Source organism: Vigna umbellata, chromosome 1, assembly GCF_029865625.1.
Source record: "Vigna umbellata cultivar VRB3 chromosome 1, Vumbellata_1.0, whole genome shotgun sequence".
Classification (NCBI taxonomy): Eukaryota; Viridiplantae; Streptophyta; class Magnoliopsida; order Fabales; family Fabaceae; genus Vigna; species Vigna umbellata.
The window spans coordinates 97,160,691-97,180,076 of NC_142165.1; the positions used below are offsets into that span (position 1 = coordinate 97,160,691).

At 33.6% G+C, this 19,386-nt stretch overlaps 2 protein-coding genes and 1 pseudogene across 3 annotated transcripts; 1 reads left to right on the forward strand and 2 right to left on the reverse strand.

Moving 5' to 3' along the window:
• Window positions 1-1,654: 1,654 nt before the first annotated feature.
• LOC124823647 (putative boron transporter 2) lies at window positions 1,655-7,463 on the reverse strand (annotated as a pseudogene). Its single transcript, XR_015783809.1, has 12 exons — window positions 6,347-7,463; window positions 5,708-5,790; window positions 5,424-5,616; window positions 5,194-5,332; window positions 4,888-5,059; window positions 4,501-4,667; window positions 4,197-4,370; window positions 3,971-4,066; window positions 3,461-3,598; window positions 3,059-3,378; window positions 2,455-2,725; window positions 1,655-2,144 (listed from the first exon to the last, which is right to left on the reverse strand). The product of XR_015783809.1 is annotated as a putative boron transporter 2 (transcript).
• Window positions 7,464-13,438: 5,975 nt separating this feature from the next.
• Window positions 13,439-16,041, forward strand: LOC124823645 (iron-sulfur cluster assembly protein 1-like). Its single transcript, XM_047295900.2, has 3 exons — window positions 13,439-13,784; window positions 13,888-13,942; window positions 15,585-16,041. Exons 1-3 carry the CDS (start codon window positions 13,502-13,504, stop codon window positions 15,742-15,744), a joined length of 498 nt encoding a protein of 165 aa, XP_047151856.1. The 5' UTR covers window positions 13,439-13,501; the 3' UTR covers window positions 15,745-16,041.
• A 774-nt stretch (window positions 16,042-16,815) lies between these two features.
• Window positions 16,816-17,991, reverse strand: LOC124823646 (inositol-tetrakisphosphate 1-kinase 2-like). Its single transcript, XM_047295901.2, has one exon. The coding sequence runs from the start codon at window positions 17,913-17,915 to the stop codon at window positions 16,962-16,964; it is 954 nt and encodes a 317-aa protein (XP_047151857.1). The 5' UTR covers window positions 17,916-17,991; the 3' UTR covers window positions 16,816-16,961.
• Window positions 17,992-19,386: the final 1,395 nt, after the last annotated feature.

Here is a 19,386-nt window from a genome sequence, read left to right on the forward strand (position 1 = left end):
AGGCAACAAAAGTAAAAGGACTTCAGGCATGGTAGGCATTAATCTGTATCATAAAGTTGATCTATGAATATACTCGCTGACAATTACACTTAGTGGAAATTAGCATATGAATTTTAAATTTAACTTAATTTTATTATAAATTTATTTTATTTTTAGTTGATGTGAAATCTATTTGAATATAAAATTAAATATTAATTAATAATTTAATAGTAGTTAAAATAAAAATTGTTAAAATATGATTTTAGATGATTTAAATATTATTTTAAAAAGTGAATTTTAAAATAAAGTTTATAAATTAATTTCAGGTCACGTTTTTCTAATCAATCATCTTTAAAAAGATGTTATTGGTACAAGTGATAAGATAAATTTAACAAATAATAATATTTTTATGACTTTATAATAAGAAATATTTATAAAATTAATTTTATAAAATAAAATTTGCATCATTTATTTATATTTATTTATGTAAATTTGTTTTATCTCAAATCTATTTGAGATATTAAATAATTACTTATATTTGTCTCGTAATATTCAATAATTACTTACTAGATTTTAACCACTAATGAACTTACCATTTTCATGAACCTCATGTGGCCATAGCACAAGTGCAATTATAGTTATCCATGATTATTTACTGATATCTCTAACCATTTGTAGTCCATCATGTAGGCGCATATATTAACTTCTCCAGCCATTACCGGAAAGCAGAAACAGGTGCAAGTCTGTCTACAGCTTTGAAGGGACTGCCTGATGCTGACGAAGAGAAGCGCTAAATTTGAGGATGAGAGTTGGGTGACGAATGTAGGACCAGAGGTTCACTTTCATTACAATTTCAAACTAATGCTGTCTGCACAAGTTTCCAACCAAGAAAAGCCAAACTCTAGATAAAACCACGTGTGACATCATAGTACTGCGCATGCTATCATTCCCACTATTTGTTGAAATCAGCACTTCTTCAAATTAGCTTTATTTAGTATACATACATATAGAAATCAAAATCACTGTATTTCTTTTTAAAGTAACTACGATGAAAGAATTGATTTAATGAGTGTTTGAAACTATGCACCAATACATGAACCTGTTTCTCACCGGTGGTAAACAGAAAAAAGCAAACTGTTTGAAGCGCACTATAAAATGTTGTCTGCAATTTGGCTTTATAGTCTTACAAAGATTTAATTATAAGTTGATCTATACACTTGACACCTTTTATTTAGTCTCTAGTTGAAATTGTTTTTCATATTAGGCCCTACGTTCGAAAGAATCACACCTCATTTTTTTTCTCTCCGTACATTCTGGTACACCCGCACATGACTATTTTTCATTTTGGTCCCTACATGAAAAATACACTTAACTCCCTCATAACTATAGTAAACAAAAAATGGTGTCAAGTACGACCAAATTTATGATTAAACCGTTTACATATATCACAGAACATATGCAGTAAATTTCGCAACGAAGAAGGTTGAAGGCAAGGTCTATGATACACTGCGAACTAGCCATACATTCATACGATGCTTTATTTAGCAGCAAGGAGTAAAATAAATATTCATCAGATCTTTGTTTCAAAATCCCCTCGTTTTTCTTTTTCGTTTTTCCTTTGCAGTTTCCATATACACTACACGTAAGCAAACTTAAAGTCAGATTCAACACCATCTATCCATCAACTCGAAATGCCCCTGATCATTCTGTATAAAGGTATAATGAAGTCAATATGGTTAAAGATTGAAAGGAAGAAGAGTCAAAGATAAACATCTATAAGATAACTTGTATTACATCAATCAAGCTCATGACCTATAGTGCACTACTTAAAACTATTTTCAACGGACTTAAGGAAACCCTACAAGCTTTGAAGGTGGAACCTCTGAAATCTTGTCCAAGAACAGTGGCTGTGAATTAGTACTTCTCTTGAAATGACCTCCTTCATGATCTTGATTGATCCTTGGCGGCTTTCCCCTCTCAATTGATTTACTCGAGGGCAATGAATCCTATGAGCTATTTGCATAAGCAGGAATAGTATGTCCACATGATGTTGGAGTTGAATTCCTCGATTTCTGATTTACGATCTCCCCACGACTCCTTGTGATAATTTCATCAAGAATTTCCTCACTATTAATATTGACTGTTGCTGTCTGACTATCTGAATCCTGTGAGGTATATAAGCATCAATCTATGAACAAGATCTTCGACAGATTCATATATGTAATATAATGTTATGCAGTATGAATATTTTGTCGTCTATCTAAGCAAGCTGAGTTTGTATTCCACCCATCAGAAGTCCAGAGAAAGCCCTTTTCTAATCAGAAAAATCATGTTTGGAAAAGAAAATCAATCCTTTTATAAACCTAATTATAATTTATTAGGATTGAATTGAGCATGTATTATTCATCCTCAATTATCAATGAAACTAGCTCAAGAAAGACTTATGCTAATTTGATGAGGGTTGAAACTACCTACTTCGAATGACAAGTTGAAACTGACAACAGATGCTTCCTCATATGCTGCAGCATCCAATTCTTGAAGATGGGCTCCTTTAAAAAACTTGGGAAGGAAATATTGACGTACTGGGATAAGAAGCATGATTAACATTGGGAAAAGGACCCCGGCAATTGGTATCCATGTTAGACCAAAGCAGAGAAGCAAGTAAGCTGTCTGGAATAATGTAAACATGGCCACCGCTTTGAAAGGCACGGTCTCAATAAAGGCCGCATGGTGTTCCTCCAGCACTCTAGTAAAGAGAAAAGAAAATGGAATCATCATCTTCAACATTATAAAATATAATTAATGATAATGCTATGGACATGTTAATTTTAGTATGGATATATGTTGTAGGAGTCCACGATTAAGCACTCCCAAAAGATCAATAACTTTTTAATAATTGAGCAAAAAACAAATAAATGAATAAACTGGTCGTGAAATTCTGGAAAATCAAAGAATTTAGGCTTCTTATGGACTAAATTTGAAGTAGGAAGTTGATGCTGGATGAAAATTTTGACACTATTTATATCCATGAATCCTGGGACCATGAAAAAGATAAAATTGACTGAGCATAGATGTGTACTTGTATCGTCGACTTGGAGCAGTGAAAAGATATAATATTCTCTCCCAAAACTGATTTCCGGGCAAGCTTTCAATTGCCATGAAAGCAAAGTAACCCCAAAGCACTGAAGTTGGTATTTTCTTCAAAAGAGGCATAGCAGCAACACAAAGTGCAACCATTAATGCCTGCAGTAGATTGCTGAGGCGCTGTTCTTTTACTTCAACAGGTAAAAGGTCATCAACATCCTTATCCACATCGAATACAACCTCATCAACAGGGGTGTCAGTGTATCCATGACTTTGAGCCAGTTGGATGGTGGATTCCTTCATCTCCTTTAGCCCCTGCTTGAATAACAGCATATTGGGCAAAGGTGAGAAAGATCACAAATTTAAAATCGTTAGGAAATGATAGGATTATATATACCAAGGCAGGTGGTATTTGGTGGGCTAACGGAGTCTGCATTTGATCATATGCTTCTTGCATACTTTGGTATAGCTGATTCAGGTTCATATTTTTCTGCATGCTTTTCCGTGCGGCAGATACAATTTTTTTACGCAACAGCTGTTCCAAACAAAACAAGTAACAATGGTTGCCATAAACAAGTCAAAGTTAGCAACATGGACTATACAAGTTTGTCAGTACACAGAAAAATTAGTGAAAAATGACAGACAAAATACTACAAGAGGAGGTAATGAAAGGGTAACAGTTTTAGTTTCAGAATGAAACTGATGCAGTTTTCACTAGAAACATGCATTAGATAGTATCCAAGACAGTTACTAAAAATATGAGGTAATGAAATGGTTAGATTGTGGTGATTCTGCCTGAAAAAACTATTTGTCCACCAAAATAAATGAAGAAGTTTGCAGGAAAAAAAGATTATTTAAGATTAACAATTGAGTTGTATAATTATCGAAGGTAAGAAAATTATATTACCTGATGTTTTAGAGTAGCTAAGCTTTTAGTATGCATAGGAGATTGAGGAATCACACCGTTGGCCGGAGGGATTCCAATAAGCCCACACAAAATGGTCTGGCAAACAACTTAAATAAGATTTCAAAATGAAAATATTTGCTATATGTCTGTCTACACAAAAAGCCATCATTTACCATTCATTAATACTGCAAATGAATTTCAGAAGCATGTCAGAGAAATAACATACCAAGAAACCCAAGAGGAGAAGGTCATAATGATATGATGAGGGTTTTCTTAGATTGAACTCCTTTTGCTGGGCAAGTTGTGAAGCAACACTGTGATCAAAGTAATAAAGCACGGCAATCATAGTCGCGGGTATAAATGCTCCAATAATATAGATGAGAGGCACATTCAACATTTCCTGCTAGTAAAAGAAAAAATGAGCAAAGAACTACACATTTCAAGGGAAAAATATAGAATTCATCTTTCCCAAAAGTGACATTGTCTATCATTTACTGTTAGAATATTATCCACATTAAATAATCAAAGACCTTAATTACTGTCCAATTTGTGTATGCACCGGGAGACCATGGATTTGGACTGAAAAGTCGCCTAGGGATTCCCCTTGGAACCTTATTGGTTGGCATATAAGACACAGCAGTCCACACCAGAATCATTAGTGGGACTCCATAATCAGCCACAAATCCCCGCAACCAACCTATAACACAAGGTTATTTATCAGAAAGTAACTTGTAGCCAAAACTAATCAGCAGAAAGCATTAAGGAAATTTTGAATCAATGTAAAGTATAGAAATAGACGATGAGATAGCCCTGAGAACAGAATATTAGTATGTCACAATCAAAGTTATAGTATATCTTGCAATGCATGAAATTCCCTACAGAATCGTTGCATCAGGATTCAGAAGCATAACCACTACCTGCTCCGTATCGCCAGGATCTAGCCTTACGGCTTTTTAGTGCAGTAAACAGAAGGCCAAATGACAAAACCAAAGCAAACATTCCATTTCCAAACAGCCAAGAAGATTGGAGTGCAATCTGATTGGTACCTTCTCCCTGGGACTGGGGCACACCGAACTCTTCCACGAGTCCCTTTTAAGAAGGAGATTACTGATTTTATTACAAAACAGTAGTTTTAATTTTGGTAATTGTAAATAAAGGATCCCAATATCAAATTTTCATGTTACTTAACAAAAATTGTTCATGGTTGGTGTATGTGTACTCACCCTTATCGCCTGCTGCATGAAGAGCATTGCAATCAGCAGACCAAATAGTTCACCTGCAAGGCGCGTGAATCTGTTGATTATGGAGCATGCACCAACAATGGCCAGCAAGAAGAGCAACGCAGCAGTCCAAACACACACCCTAAAAATCAAAAGGTGGAGAATTTTTTCTTCAAATTAACAGTGATTTCCTTTCAATAAATAATTCACCACTCAAGGAAATCAAGAGATACCATCCAGTCCAAGGAAGGAATAGTTTGTGTCCCAAATCTTTTCTATCCTTTGCAAAGTCATACAAAAATGTATACATAAGAACTGTTGGCTCCGCTACACCAAGTATGAGGAGGGGCTGCCCTCCTAAGATTGAATGGATAATGCCACAGAGTGCTGTTGATGCAAGGGTCTGCACTGCAGTTAGAGTTCCATCTATAGAATATAACCAATGAAGCACTTTTTTTAGGAAAAGGGTCACCAAAATTCCAGAAAGGACACTGAACCAGAAAAGTTTTAGTTGTACCTGTGTTTCTTTCCAGTTGCTCCCCGAAAGAGATCACTGGAATTGCTGAAGCGAAAAATATATATGTAGTTGGGGCAAGGATCCTATATCAAACAACATCAAAATTAAAAGTTTAACAAATCTTCTTGTAAGTTTCATGAGGCTAAATGTGAAATAAGTGTTGAATATAGGTTTATTGGGGAAATACAAAATCAATAATTTTGATACAATTTTTTATCTAAAATCTTAAGAAAATGGTTTAATAAATCTTTACCCATGATATTTCACTTTTCACTTTTATCCAATTGAATTCATACTTATATTCTCAAAAATTAGGTATTCCATTTGCATTAGCTATGTGTTATTTATTTATTTATTTTGAAATGTGTGATTTTGGTTTCAAACTTGATGCAGCTACAGCTAGGCATGTTAAATAATTTCTGCATAATTGGACACAGAAAAAGAAAGTAGGAAGGTAAATAAAAAAAACAAAAAAAACTCATAATTTAAAACTAATTTACAAGTAAACTAATTTTAATTTAAAAAAACAGTTTATTTCATTTTTCCTTCCTATTATCTTCTTCTCCTACCATTATTTATGGAAAAAATTTATCCGTAATTAGATTGGAATATCAGAATCTAAAAGTTTATACCACGAACCTGATGCCTGTTTGGAATCCACTAGTCCAATCTTGTTTGTAGCACACAAGTCTTCCTTTGAGGTCATTCTTTATCCCACGTAACGGAACAAATGTTTCTTCCATGAAGGTATTGGAATGTGAAGAGATGAGTTTTAGTTTGCAGGAAACGAAACAGAAGATTTGAGTGGAAGATAGTGAGTCACTTCAAGGGACTCTAGAGGCAAATGGTGATTAAAGTTGCTTAGAAGAAATGTCTATAACCAAACTTTGAGCAGGGAGATGCAAAACCTACATATCTAAATCTTCCTACATAGGAAAGCAAGAAAATAATGGATGTTCATCTGTAGCTTGTAGCAGCACACCAGGCCGGAAAACGAATAAACGAATTCAGATGACGAATTCTCATTTGCAATGACAATGAAAATGTTTTTGGTATATTGCTATGAGTGAGCAAAGAATGAGTTAAATTAGTAAATGAATAAAAAACAATCGGGTAGCATATCCAAGTTGAATTCGAGAGTAACAGAAAAGTGAACATTCTCCATAAGCTGAATATGAAGAGAAAGTTCAACCACGATGAGTTAAAGAACCAAAATCTCTTTCACTATCTTACCACACGAGCCTTCCACGTAATCGTCATTCTGCGAAAGCAAACGTGAACGTTAAACAGAAGTTCACGTCAGTCACATTCAAACTGAAATTGAGTTCTGAAAAGGTGTACAGCCTTGGAGAACAATCCAAAGAAATTAACGGAACCCCATCATTGCAAGCTGCACTGGTTACAGCTCAGAAACGGCTGAGAGAATGGACATGACAGAAGACAAACAGAGTTGTCGAAAATGAAAAGCTAGAGCCAGATGGGTTTGTCTGGCAAGATTAACGAGATTCCATGACTGAAACCATGATGGGAAATAATTGTTTAAAAGACTTGTGACAAATTGGACATTAAATGAAAGAGAAATCGAACGCTTATCACATCATAAAATTACTTTTTTCTTTTCACAGAAAGAAGATTGCAGCAGTTACATTAAAGGGAGGGTACTAATGAAGATTGCACGCTATGGCCGTAACTGAAGCAGTTTAGCAAAGAAGTAACAGTTTCTGAGAAACAAGGAAGCAGAAAATCGCTCGGTGAAGTTGGAAGATTGTGACATGTGAGAATGTGTGTGAAGCCAGGTCATGCATATATAGTTGTGATTCGTGAACGAAAATTGCAGTGGAAGGAACAGTAACAGGAATAAAAACCGTAAATGGAAGTGTGACGCAAACACGGACACACACATGAAGCAGATATTTTAAGTTATTTGTATAGATTCAAATCCAGTTAATGCTAAGACTGTAAGAAAATCAGTGTTATATTGAATTAGTAATGTTTCTATGTTCTAAAATTGAAATTACAGAATTAAATATGCATATGCATAGATAGATGAGATACTGAGACGTTATTGGCACCAAAATTAGGTAATCCGTACGAAAGCAGTGTTTTGAAAAGGAAAGCCCAAATCCGAATAGATACGTATCTGTGAAACGCACATCGCATTATAGTGTGTAGAACTCCTGCCAAACACATTTTTTTTTTAAATTCGATTAAAATATTCGTAATTTTTAAACCAATTCCCAGTCAGTAACCACTACTTGCTCGAACACACGTTGAGTCTTGTGTTTAAGGAATATTTTATTATTTTTTTATTTTTTTATTTTATATCAGCAGCTAAAAAAATGCAACCCGTTAGGTATTTCGTACTTTATCAATGGGTGGTCGAATCTAAGATTCAATATTTTATTAAAAATGTAAGTTTAATATTTCACTTCATTTTATTTCAAACATAATAATTATCTTTAATGAAACAAATCATTTTTCTTTTTTTTCTTCTTTTGTGAAAGGGTGTATCATTCTTTCTAAGATATTAACTTAAGTCTGATTCATGAAAAGAATAAACTCTAAAAATGAGTTAATTTTATCATATATAAATATTTTTTACTTTGGAAAGCATTAGTTTCTAGAAAAGATATACTACTCAGCTTAAGAAAAAACTGTAGCTCAATTATTATTCTCTAATCAAAATTTACTAATTTCATTGGCTGGGGTCTTTTTTATGCTTTCAAGAAGTTAATTACTTATTATTATTATTATTCAATTGCAGGGATTGAAAAAAAATTAATTTAAAGTTATTGATAATGTAAAAAAATTTTATATTTGTCACGTAATTATAAATTGTGATGTATAATAAATGTGTTTATTTTTCATAAAAGTCAGACTTTATATAATTATTTATTGATAAATAGAGAAAATTATTTATATTGTCTTACACAAATTTAGAGTTCAAAATCTATGTGAAATTACTTTAATGTTGTATTTTGTACAGACAATTTAAAAGAGTGATTCATTTATTTAAAAAATTTGAAATTCTTTGAAATAAAATGATTTGTTTCGACAAGGAAATTAAAAAAAATTAAAATCGAGAAAGGTATTTCATATAACGAAAGAGGGTTATAAGATGATATAGTGGTAAAGTTGAAAGAGATGATAGGTTGGGTTGTGGTTCAAATTCTTCCACTGATAATATACTACCAACTAACATGTGTTGATAAAGAGAATTTCAAATAACTGGAATTTGAATTTTTTTTTTAAAGAGAAGAAATTAAAATTCCACAAGTTGAGAAGTTCATTATTGGTGAGTGTTTCTGCTGAAAGGGACCGAGGGCAACTCCTGCTGCAACCGCTCGGAAACGTTCCTCCTCTACCGATCGGTCCTTCTCACTTCCTCCTTTCTTTCTGACTCTTGTTCTCTCAATCTCAAAGTGGGGTGACCTGCAGAAAACACTCCGACGAATATTATCCATTAATTTACCTCTTAATGACATTCAATGCTCACCTTAACTGCTCGACAATGACCGTTACCTCATTAACTACGCATTTATGGACATTCAAGCACTGTCTCCAGCCGACGGCTGGAGAGGCCCGATCGGGCAGATTGGACCGTCGGTCCCACGTATTCAGTATTGGCTAAGCATGTCCGGTCAGTCGATCCTACTTGGCAGTAACAGTGAGGTTGAAAAAGGTTCACGTGTCCAACAAGTTGAAATATAAGTAATTCAAATACTGTATATTTCAATTTCTCTATAAATCTCTCATCAAACACAATGTTAATTAAGTTAATTAACTTTCATTTTTGTTTGACAAAAGGAAACTAAAAGGAAAACTTAGTTAAAGTTTGATTAGAATCATAACACATGTAAAAAGAGCTTAAAGTATTGAAGTGACCTAAACTACTTACCTAAAACATTAGTGTCATGTCCTAATGGTATTATCTTAGAAGATTAGAAAAATATTGATTAAAGAATTAAAATCTCATGAATAAAGAGATTTCTTAAAAGATTTATTTATTACGTTTCATTAATAGATAATTTACAGCATCAATGCTTAAAAACCAAAGTGAATAGTTAAATTCTAGTGACAATATCTTTGACAAAAGTGGAGGTATTCGATTCAATTCCTCTCTTTTGCCCAAATTCGAAGCCATAAAGGTTCCTCTGTTCACAACATTTTTTTCTACTAGTTGAAAAAAATACCTAACATGATTCGACTTCCAAATAATTATTAATATAAAAATCGTTGTAATTTAAATATCCTTCGATTGAAGATCTCAAAATCTCTCACCCAGTATCATGTGTTTCAAAACACATGCATGTAGAGGTGATGAAGATCTCACTTGTTGAATTAAAGTTGCTAAAAGAAATATATATATGTATGAATCTGTCGTTCTCCAGTCCCATCAAACATGGAGGTATGAGATTCAATTCCCCTCTTTTGCCTAAATTTCAAGCAATAAAGGTTCTTCTTTCAACTATGATTTCAATATTAAAATTGGAAACTATGTAGAAGGACTCCATCTCCATGCAATTCTGTAGTTGAGATCTATGGTAAGTTATCCTCTGATTATGAACATCTTCAAAAAGTGACTTTTGAAAATAATGTAAGTTAGGTGCGATGAGCACAGATACTTAATACCCTCATTCCCAAAATAGTTACAATAATTTATTCTCGTTTTTTAATGTTTTTGTTGATCTTCTTGGTATAAAGAATATATAATCAGTGGATTTGACAATCGTAGTGCACACATCAAGAATGTCAACAGTGTTTTTTTCCTAGTATTTAAAATTAAATTTAACACAAGTTGTAGTAAATATACTTGTTTTTTTAATAAAAAGGAAACATATGTGGGGGAAACTGTTATTAATGGTGTCAATTGCAAAATGTTTTCATTGTTTTTGGTATATTATAATATTCGGGTTCGAGTGAATCAAGCTAACAAATTTTTAATTCGTATTATTTCTCTGAACATAGTTTGAGTAAAGTGATAAGTGGTGTTAAATATATAGAGAGTAATAAGATTTGGTTCGTTATTAAATTTAAAGTAATGTTAATTAATTCATAAAAATAACAATGCTGTTTCTTTTAAAGTTTAAAATGAAGGATTTTCTGACATGGTGAGAGAGAATGATTATTTAATGTTTTCATTAAAAAGAACAAAAAATAGGTGTAAACTTAAGTGAGAAAAGTAGTTAACTAGATTTAATCATGCATGTAAGGATGCATTGTTTGCTTTGCTTGTTCATCCACTCGAAGCCAAAGTGGTGTGGAGGACCATTTTAAGGAATACAATTTCTAAGATTCGTTACTTATAATTAAACGAATCTTACAATCATAGTATTAGTTAATCATTCATAATTCGTCTTTTTCAGGAGAAGTTTTGGATTATGATTTTCCAGCTGAACCTGGAACATTATTGTTTTTGTACTTATGTAGACATTTTACAAAGAAATTGTACATACAAAATGGAATTTTGTCGGCCGGTGTCATCATATCCTCTCAAGTTTCATCCATAAATCCACTTGTCTATTTTTTCAAATTATGTTGTTGAATGCATAGTCTATACCATTTGATTGTTCAAGATGTTGTATAAAATTTTAAAGTTTCCATTTTTTTTGTTTCTTTTCAGTCAACGAATTTGCAATATGAATCATCAGGCCCATTATGTATAATGAAGATATTTATTCCTGCAACTCCTATTTTTCTTACTGCACCTGTATAAGGTATGGTATGACCGTTTTATGCATTTGATGGTGTCTGTCTATAATATTTCACAAGCACCCAAAAAGACAAATATATCGTATGGTTAAGTATACTTCTCCCCTTCTCTGTAACCCTTATATCCACTTATTCACTACGATACCCAATAATCTGCAAATTTCTTGTGTCTCTAGGTAGGTGTTATCCTAAGTTTTGCTCTTGTTATTAGTTAAATATTAGTGTAGAATTGATATTTCACGTTCATTTTGATAATAATTTGAGTTATTGTCGTCAGAAAGTGACAATAATTTTTTTAATAAACGTAACCTTTCAATGATATCAATATCGACTCAGCAAGGTTTCAGCACTTGGGTGTTGCTCCCTCCACCACCACACCTTTCTCCCTCCACCTCCCCAATTTTTTTTAATTCTAATTATATCCTCAAATTAAAATTTTTTATTTTTATTATTTTAATTTATTCCAAACCTAGTTCTCCTACTTTACTCCCTGCACTCAATCTTTCCATCTCTCAATTTCGTTTAACAATTTGTCTTCTGTTTTACTTTACAACTCCATTTGTCTTCTCTGTTTCACTTCTCCTCATACGATTCTTTCTTCTTCATTTTCCTTACATTATTAAAATACATTAAAAATATATTAAAAAATAATAAATCAAAACATTTAAATTAAATTATTAAAATATTTCCAAAATAAAGAATAAACTAATAAAATAAATCCTAAAATTAAAAACGTAACTCGGAGTCCGTTTAAGGAAAGAACTGATGTCAACATCCGTTTATGGAAAGAACGGATGTCAACATCCGTTTAAAGAAAGAACGGATGTCAACATCCGTTTAAGGAAAAAAACGGATGTCAACATCCGTTTAAGGAAAAAACGGATGTCGACATCCGTTTTTTCCTTAAACGGATGTTGACATTCGTTTTTTTCCTTAAACGGATGTTGACATCCGTTCTTTCCTTAAACGGATGTTGACATCCGTTGAAGGATGTCACCGTTTAAAAGTTACGTTTTTTATTTTAGGGTTTTATTTGAAGGTTTATTCGAAAACACACCTTAAGGAAGTAACACACGCACTGCACCACTCCACACACTGCACCACGAGAGCGACACTGCATCACGAGAGCGACACTGCACCACGAGAGGGAGACTACTTGATAATTCTTTCCACTACCACCAACCTTTACAACTTGTAGTATCTCACGGACAAAAGAAAGAGATGAAGAAAAATAATGTTAAAATAAAAGAAAAATATTTTACTCATGTAGGAGGAACTAAAATAGGTTATTAGTGGAATAGGTTGTGAATGGGTAAAATTAAAAAAATTAACCCTAAAAATAAAATTTTATTTAAGGGCAAAATAGTAAAGGAGAGATGGAGGAAGAAAGGTGTGGTGGTGGAGGGAGCAACACCCTCAGCACTTAACTTGACCGCACTGTCGGAGTCCGAACACAATTTCTTATATAAGAAATAGCATTGATATAGACTTTTTTTTATCAGTTTATAATCCATTGATTCTCAACCACTATAACAATTTTTCAAGCACTATATAAGTTCTGTCAATATAAAAGTTATCTTCGAAATTAGAAAAACCTCTAATGTAAAATTTATATTTCACATTCCAAAATAATAAATTTACTTTTAGTACTTTCTTATAATTTGTATAATCCAAAATGCATAATTTAACTTCGAAATTATATAATTTAAAAGTACACCACATTTAGATTTCTGAATTCAATTTTTTTTAAGAATCACACAACTAAATAATAATCCAAAAACCTCGCTGCCATTCGAAAACGGTGAAAAAGAAATTTTTACTTACTATATGAGCTATATATATTATATATGACTCACAACTAGCAAAATAAATATTTGAAAAAAATTAAAAATGTAAAAGAAAATTATGGGGTGCAGAAAGTAAATGGCTTGCAAAACCGGCTTTCTGGTCCACATCCACATTGTTACTTTTGATTAATTTATATCCCTCCAGCATTAAAAAAAAATAAAAAGCGAATTCTTATTAATATTTTTCCCACTTTCTTGGCTTTCTCTCTGGTGTCGGGTGGAAGGGAAAATCAAGATGCTGAGACTGGGCGCAAAGAGGGTTTTAGGAACGACGTCGTTGGGCGCTAGGGTTTCGGCGCGGTTATACCACGAGCGGGTTGTGGATCATTATGACAATCCCCGGAATGTTGGATCTTTCGACAAGAGCGACCCGAGCGTTGGGACGGGTTTGGTCGGGGCACCGGCTTGCGGTGATGTCATGAAGCTCCAGATTAAGGTCGACGACAAAACCGGAAAAATCGTCGATGCTCGATTCAAGACTTTTGGGTGTGGCTCTGCCATTGCTTCTTCCTCCGTCGGTAATCACGAACACAAACATTGCTCTCGGTTTTCTGATTCAATTCATTCTATTCTGTCCTATCCTCATTTACCACTTTTCTGATGTATCTATCTTATTTTCAGCTACTGAGTGGGTGAAGGGAAAGCAAATGGAGGAAGTTCTGTCCATAAAAAATACGTAAGTGTAAATACTATATCTGCAGTTTTGCGTAATATATCAGCCCTATCTTATATATGCATTGGAAAACACTGGATGGGGTAGAAATATATATATATATATGTATATATATACACATATATATATATATGTATATATATACACATATATATACACATATATATATATATATATATATATGTATATATATACACATATATATATGTGTATATATACACATATATATATATGTGTATATATACACATATATATATATGTATATATATACACATATATATATATGTATATATATACACATATATATACACATATATATATATATGTATATATATACACATATATATATGTATGTATATATATACATATATATATGTATGTATATATATACACATATATATACACATATATATACATGTATGTATATATATACACATATATATACACATATATATACATATATGTATATATATATATATGTGTGTGTATATATATATATATATATGTGTGTGTATATATTACTTTCATCTGTATTTGCTATGTTGTGCTAATTTTCTGTGTACGGCAATAGAACAGCTTACCTTTTGAATGAAAGAAGGATCTTTTGTGGAATGAATGGTTAGTGATGGAAATGTGTTGTACTTTAATGTGTGTTTGTTCTTTGTTATGTACTGCCTGTAGGAATTTAGTCTTACCGGATAGTTCATGAAAAACAAATAAACTTTAATTTACTTCACATATTCACATTTGATTCGTATTTAATACCGATAATCATGGATACTTCACCGGTATATTTATATGTATGTGAAGTATCTAACTTTAAAAAAGTTGTGAAAATCCAATAGTATATAGAAAACATAGAAGCTTTGTTCCTTGATGAATGAAAAATAATTTTTGTCCTCGTTAGGGTTTATTTCTAGAAAGAAATGAGATTAATATTGTTCGTATCTGCAGATTATAAGGAGTGTCTTTTGAAAATGATTTATAATTTTTATTTTGTTTAATAATATCCAAGAAGTACATATTTAATTTGGATTTGCAGAATTGCAATTCTCTACCAACCTCATTAATGACCACAATACAACTGAAAATGCAAATTCCTTGCAGATGACAGTCATTCGAAAATCAGTAGATCAACCCTAGAACTCCTTATATGATCAACACACCCTTATTCGTTTTTTAAATGTTGATTAAAGACTGAACCTAGACTATTATCAAGATCCTTTAATGGCTGAATCTACACAATTATCAAAGCCCTTTAAGAATTACTATTTTTAGGTATGATTAAATCAACATAATAATTAAAAAAATCAATCAATTAAAGAAGCAAACGAAAATAAGGATTATAGACCCCTAATCAAAGAAACTTAACTGCAATTTTAAAAGAAATGACCAATTATTATTAAGGAGCTCTGATTCCAGTATAAGACAACAGACTATTACTGAATGCTCTAACCTGGAGAATCTCTTAAACTCTAGGCTAAAAGATATAGTATATTATATATTTCTAGAATGATCATGCCATGTGCATATTGCATTAGATACACTTATTGTAATTATGGATCATAGCTTCGGTTATGCTTCATGATTGATGGCTCTGGCCTGTTCTGAGATCTTGAACTGACAAATAGTCGATGTCCTGCAGTGAGATTGCAAAGCATCTTTCACTTCCACCAGTTAAGCTCCACTGCAGCATGCTTGCTGAAGATGCCATCAAAGCGGCTGTTAAGGATTATGAAGCTAAGCGTGCTAAGGCAACTGCTAGCGGAGAGGCGGCAACAGAAGAGGCGGCAGCCACTGCATGATTTCTTTCGTGTACACAATGTTGATGAAGACAACCGTTTGTTTGTTTGTTAATTCTGTTAATCAGTTACCAAACGAAGAATACACCTTAACTCAAGACATTTTGTCGGAGTTATTCAGCCAGTGTGTATTCACATTATGTGTAAAGTAAATATTTGAGACCCCGGTTATGATTTGTTATCTGCTCGGTATGTATTCCAGTAGTTCAATTATTAACTGTGTACGCATACAATAAAGCATATCGGAATTTTTGGAAGTCCCTCAATACAATTAAGCGAATAGCGTGATATTTTCTTAAATCGAGTTCATTGAGTCGCATGTTTTGTGTACTTTTTTTCGTGAATTTGTAATTAGATTTTGTTATCTTAAAATTAATATGAGCGTCCTTGATTTAGGAGGGGGTAACTACCAAGAATACGAAGTGCTCAAGAGTAGAGGCGTGCTAATCACGAGAGCCGCATCACATGAGGATATGGAATTGTCCTTCCATGCATGGCAGAATCTTTCTTTTCTTTTTTTCATTGTAGACAAATGGAAATTTATCGTAATTGTTAATGTGTAGTAGAATAAAGCATCTCATAAAGTACCAAAGCATAGAATCATATTCTGAAGCAACTCCGAGTTATGGTGTATATCAATAAAGACACACGGCCAATAAGGCGAGCACCATCCAGCCTCAACAAATTTCAATTCTTCATAATTTATGTTTGTTTCATTCATAAAACCCTTTGTCCAGGAATGCTTTTGCGGAGGACGCATAGCTTTGTAGAGGAAAAACTCTCAGACCTTAAAAAACCGATGCCTAAGAACTAATGAGACTGACATTTATCGTTCTTAAAAATAACTGAGATTCCTGCAATTTCATGGACTGGTGTATTTGTTGTCAAATAGTATTTTAAAAAATGAGAACGAGTGGTTGAGTCCAAAGCGAAGGAAAGGATTCATACAAATCCAGTTATCCAAGGAAAAACCAATGCCATGCATTTAACATCATGGTAGCAAACCAAGTTTCAAGGAAGGACACTGCACAGTGCAGTTGATGACTAGTGGAACTTTAAATGAGCAGTATCCTATAATAGGTGCAAAGTGAAGGTGGAATATCAATCATTCTCCAAAACGGCATACAAGAGGAAGCATTGAAAAACAGCATAAAAAAGTGATTACACAGTAGTGTTATAACATTACAACCTTATTGATCATCCTCAGGCTTGTAGTTCACTTAATTAGCCTTAGTGCGAACAGCCTCCAACAAAAAATCAGTGATAAAAGGCTCATAAGAGGGCAATTTTGCATAGCCGGGAAAGTAATTGATATCAATAACAAGGTACCTTGTTGGTTCCTTACTATCTCTGATCACATCAACGTTGAAAAGGTTAAGTCCCAAGGCCTCCCTCAACGCCTTCGCCAACTCATCCACCAGACACTGCGGCGGCATTTCGGCTTTCTCGACGGTGTCACCTTCCCCTTCGACGCCCAAGTTCGATACACGAGAAAACGGCAGCACCTCCCCCTTTAAAGTTCTCAGCCTCTCCTCCGATATATCACCTAAAGATTTCCGCTTCACGCATTTCACGCGACGCCCAGCAACGTATATCTTGAACAAGACCCCACCGTGATTCACGAACTCTTGTAGCACTGTGGGAGCGCTCAGCGCGTTGAGTCCTTCGCGGTCGAAGACCAGGCACATTTCGTGAGAGCCATCGCCGCCGTCAGCCGCCAACGGTTTGGCGATCGCGGGGAATCGCAGACCCAGCTGTTCGAGTTTGTCGAAATCGGGGGCTTTTGGTTCGTTTACGACCACTTGGTTGGGAACCCCAACGGTGGAATTTTGGAGGGAAATTTGCAAGTGGGCGGCTGCCTCGAGCATTGAAACTCGGTCATGGAGGCGACTCACCAACTCGGGGGGGTCAATGATTGCGGTGTCTGGATGCGTGGCCGAGAATTGTTGGAGGTGTTTGTTCCATTGTGGAGTGTGAAGTTTGTGGATGATGCAGTGGAAGGGACCTTGTTGTTCTAAGGGTGAAGAGGGGTCGATTTGGACGAGATCGACGGCGTGTTGTTTGGCGTAATCGAGGAGGGAGGATTGAAGGAAACTTTCCACTTTCTTGGTTTGGAGAGCATAGCCCACACGGTACCTCTCACCTTTTGCAACTTCCGATTCAAACTTAGACATGTCTGCTTTCTGTGAGAATCGAATGACACTGCAAATGAAGAGACTCTTAACCAGCAGGTTTGTTTCTTCAAACACTCAAATAAAACACAATCATAGTTTAGTTTTGTTCAATTTAAATTTAATATGAAGTTTGAATTGATTTTTTTTCGTGTAGTTAAAAAATGTAAAATATTTAAAACAAAATTATTAAATTTTTTTATTAGGATAAATTTATACTATTATATAGAGAGATTTTTTTTCTGGTTTATATATTTTATATCCCTTTCTATCCTTTAAATAACAGTTTTTAAAATTAAAATAATTATCTTTTTAATTTAATCATTTTTTTTAAATTTAATTTTTTACTTGACTGTTTTTTCGTTAAATATAATCACTATTCTAAACTAAAATAAATATCTATTATAAAATAAATTATTTACAAAATAAAAAAATATTTACGATAAAATTATAAAATATGTTGTAATTGTTTTATAGTTATTATGATATTTATAATATTGATTTTTTCTCATATTCTCTAAGTGAATGTGTTTTCACTAATTCTTAAATAAAGGAAGTCCGTTGTGTTTAAAAACGAAAATGTTAAATTTGAAAATCACTGTTTTTCAACTACTAAAAGCTTATCCAATGGTAATTGTAATTGTAAGACCCTATAAAATTAGCAATGATAATTCTTTGTTAAACCAGATTTATGAAGTATAATCAAATGCTTATCCTATTAAATCCCATTTCAAATCTGCTGAAATATATACTGTTATGGTGTGCACTAATACAGTGCCACATCGCGCTCTGAAACACGCACCACTGCACACATTCAGTGCATTAAAAACGCACCAATCTGTGCATGCACACACGCCAAGTGTCACGGGAGAGAATTCCAAATCAGAGTTTGATGTGCAGGTGGCAGACTGGGAGACGCTCTCCTGTTTGACGTGGAATCCACCCAAAATTCTGAGTTTTGAGAAAATCTCTCACTCATACGCACACTTCGTCTTCCTCAGAAAACCACACCTTTCATCTTCTCCAAACTTCTCTCTACGAACCTTCATCTTCCTTCTACCATTACTCACTTCATTCAACTCCAATCAGTTTTCTGAAACCATAGAAACGTTCACGGGGCAGTAAGCTTCGAATTGATCCGAACCTCTTTAGATCCTGTAACTGGTAAGTTCCAAACCATAATCTAATTCTAGAAGTTCTAGGAACACTGTTTCAGTTGCATGCAAAGAATAAAATCTGAGTTTCTGAGTCTCTTTGGTTAAATCTAGTTGAGGAGCGTAAGAAAGAGCTGATTGGGTAGAAATTCATAGTTGGACAGAATCAAGTTACACTGTTAAAAGTTCACTGCTAGACCAGGTAAGGGAAGCTTATATGTTTAATTTATACTGTTTGATTTATGATCTGAGATTCATATAAGAAAAACATGATGTTTGAGTATTTAGAACGTTTACTGATATCTGATATGTATTCTGGT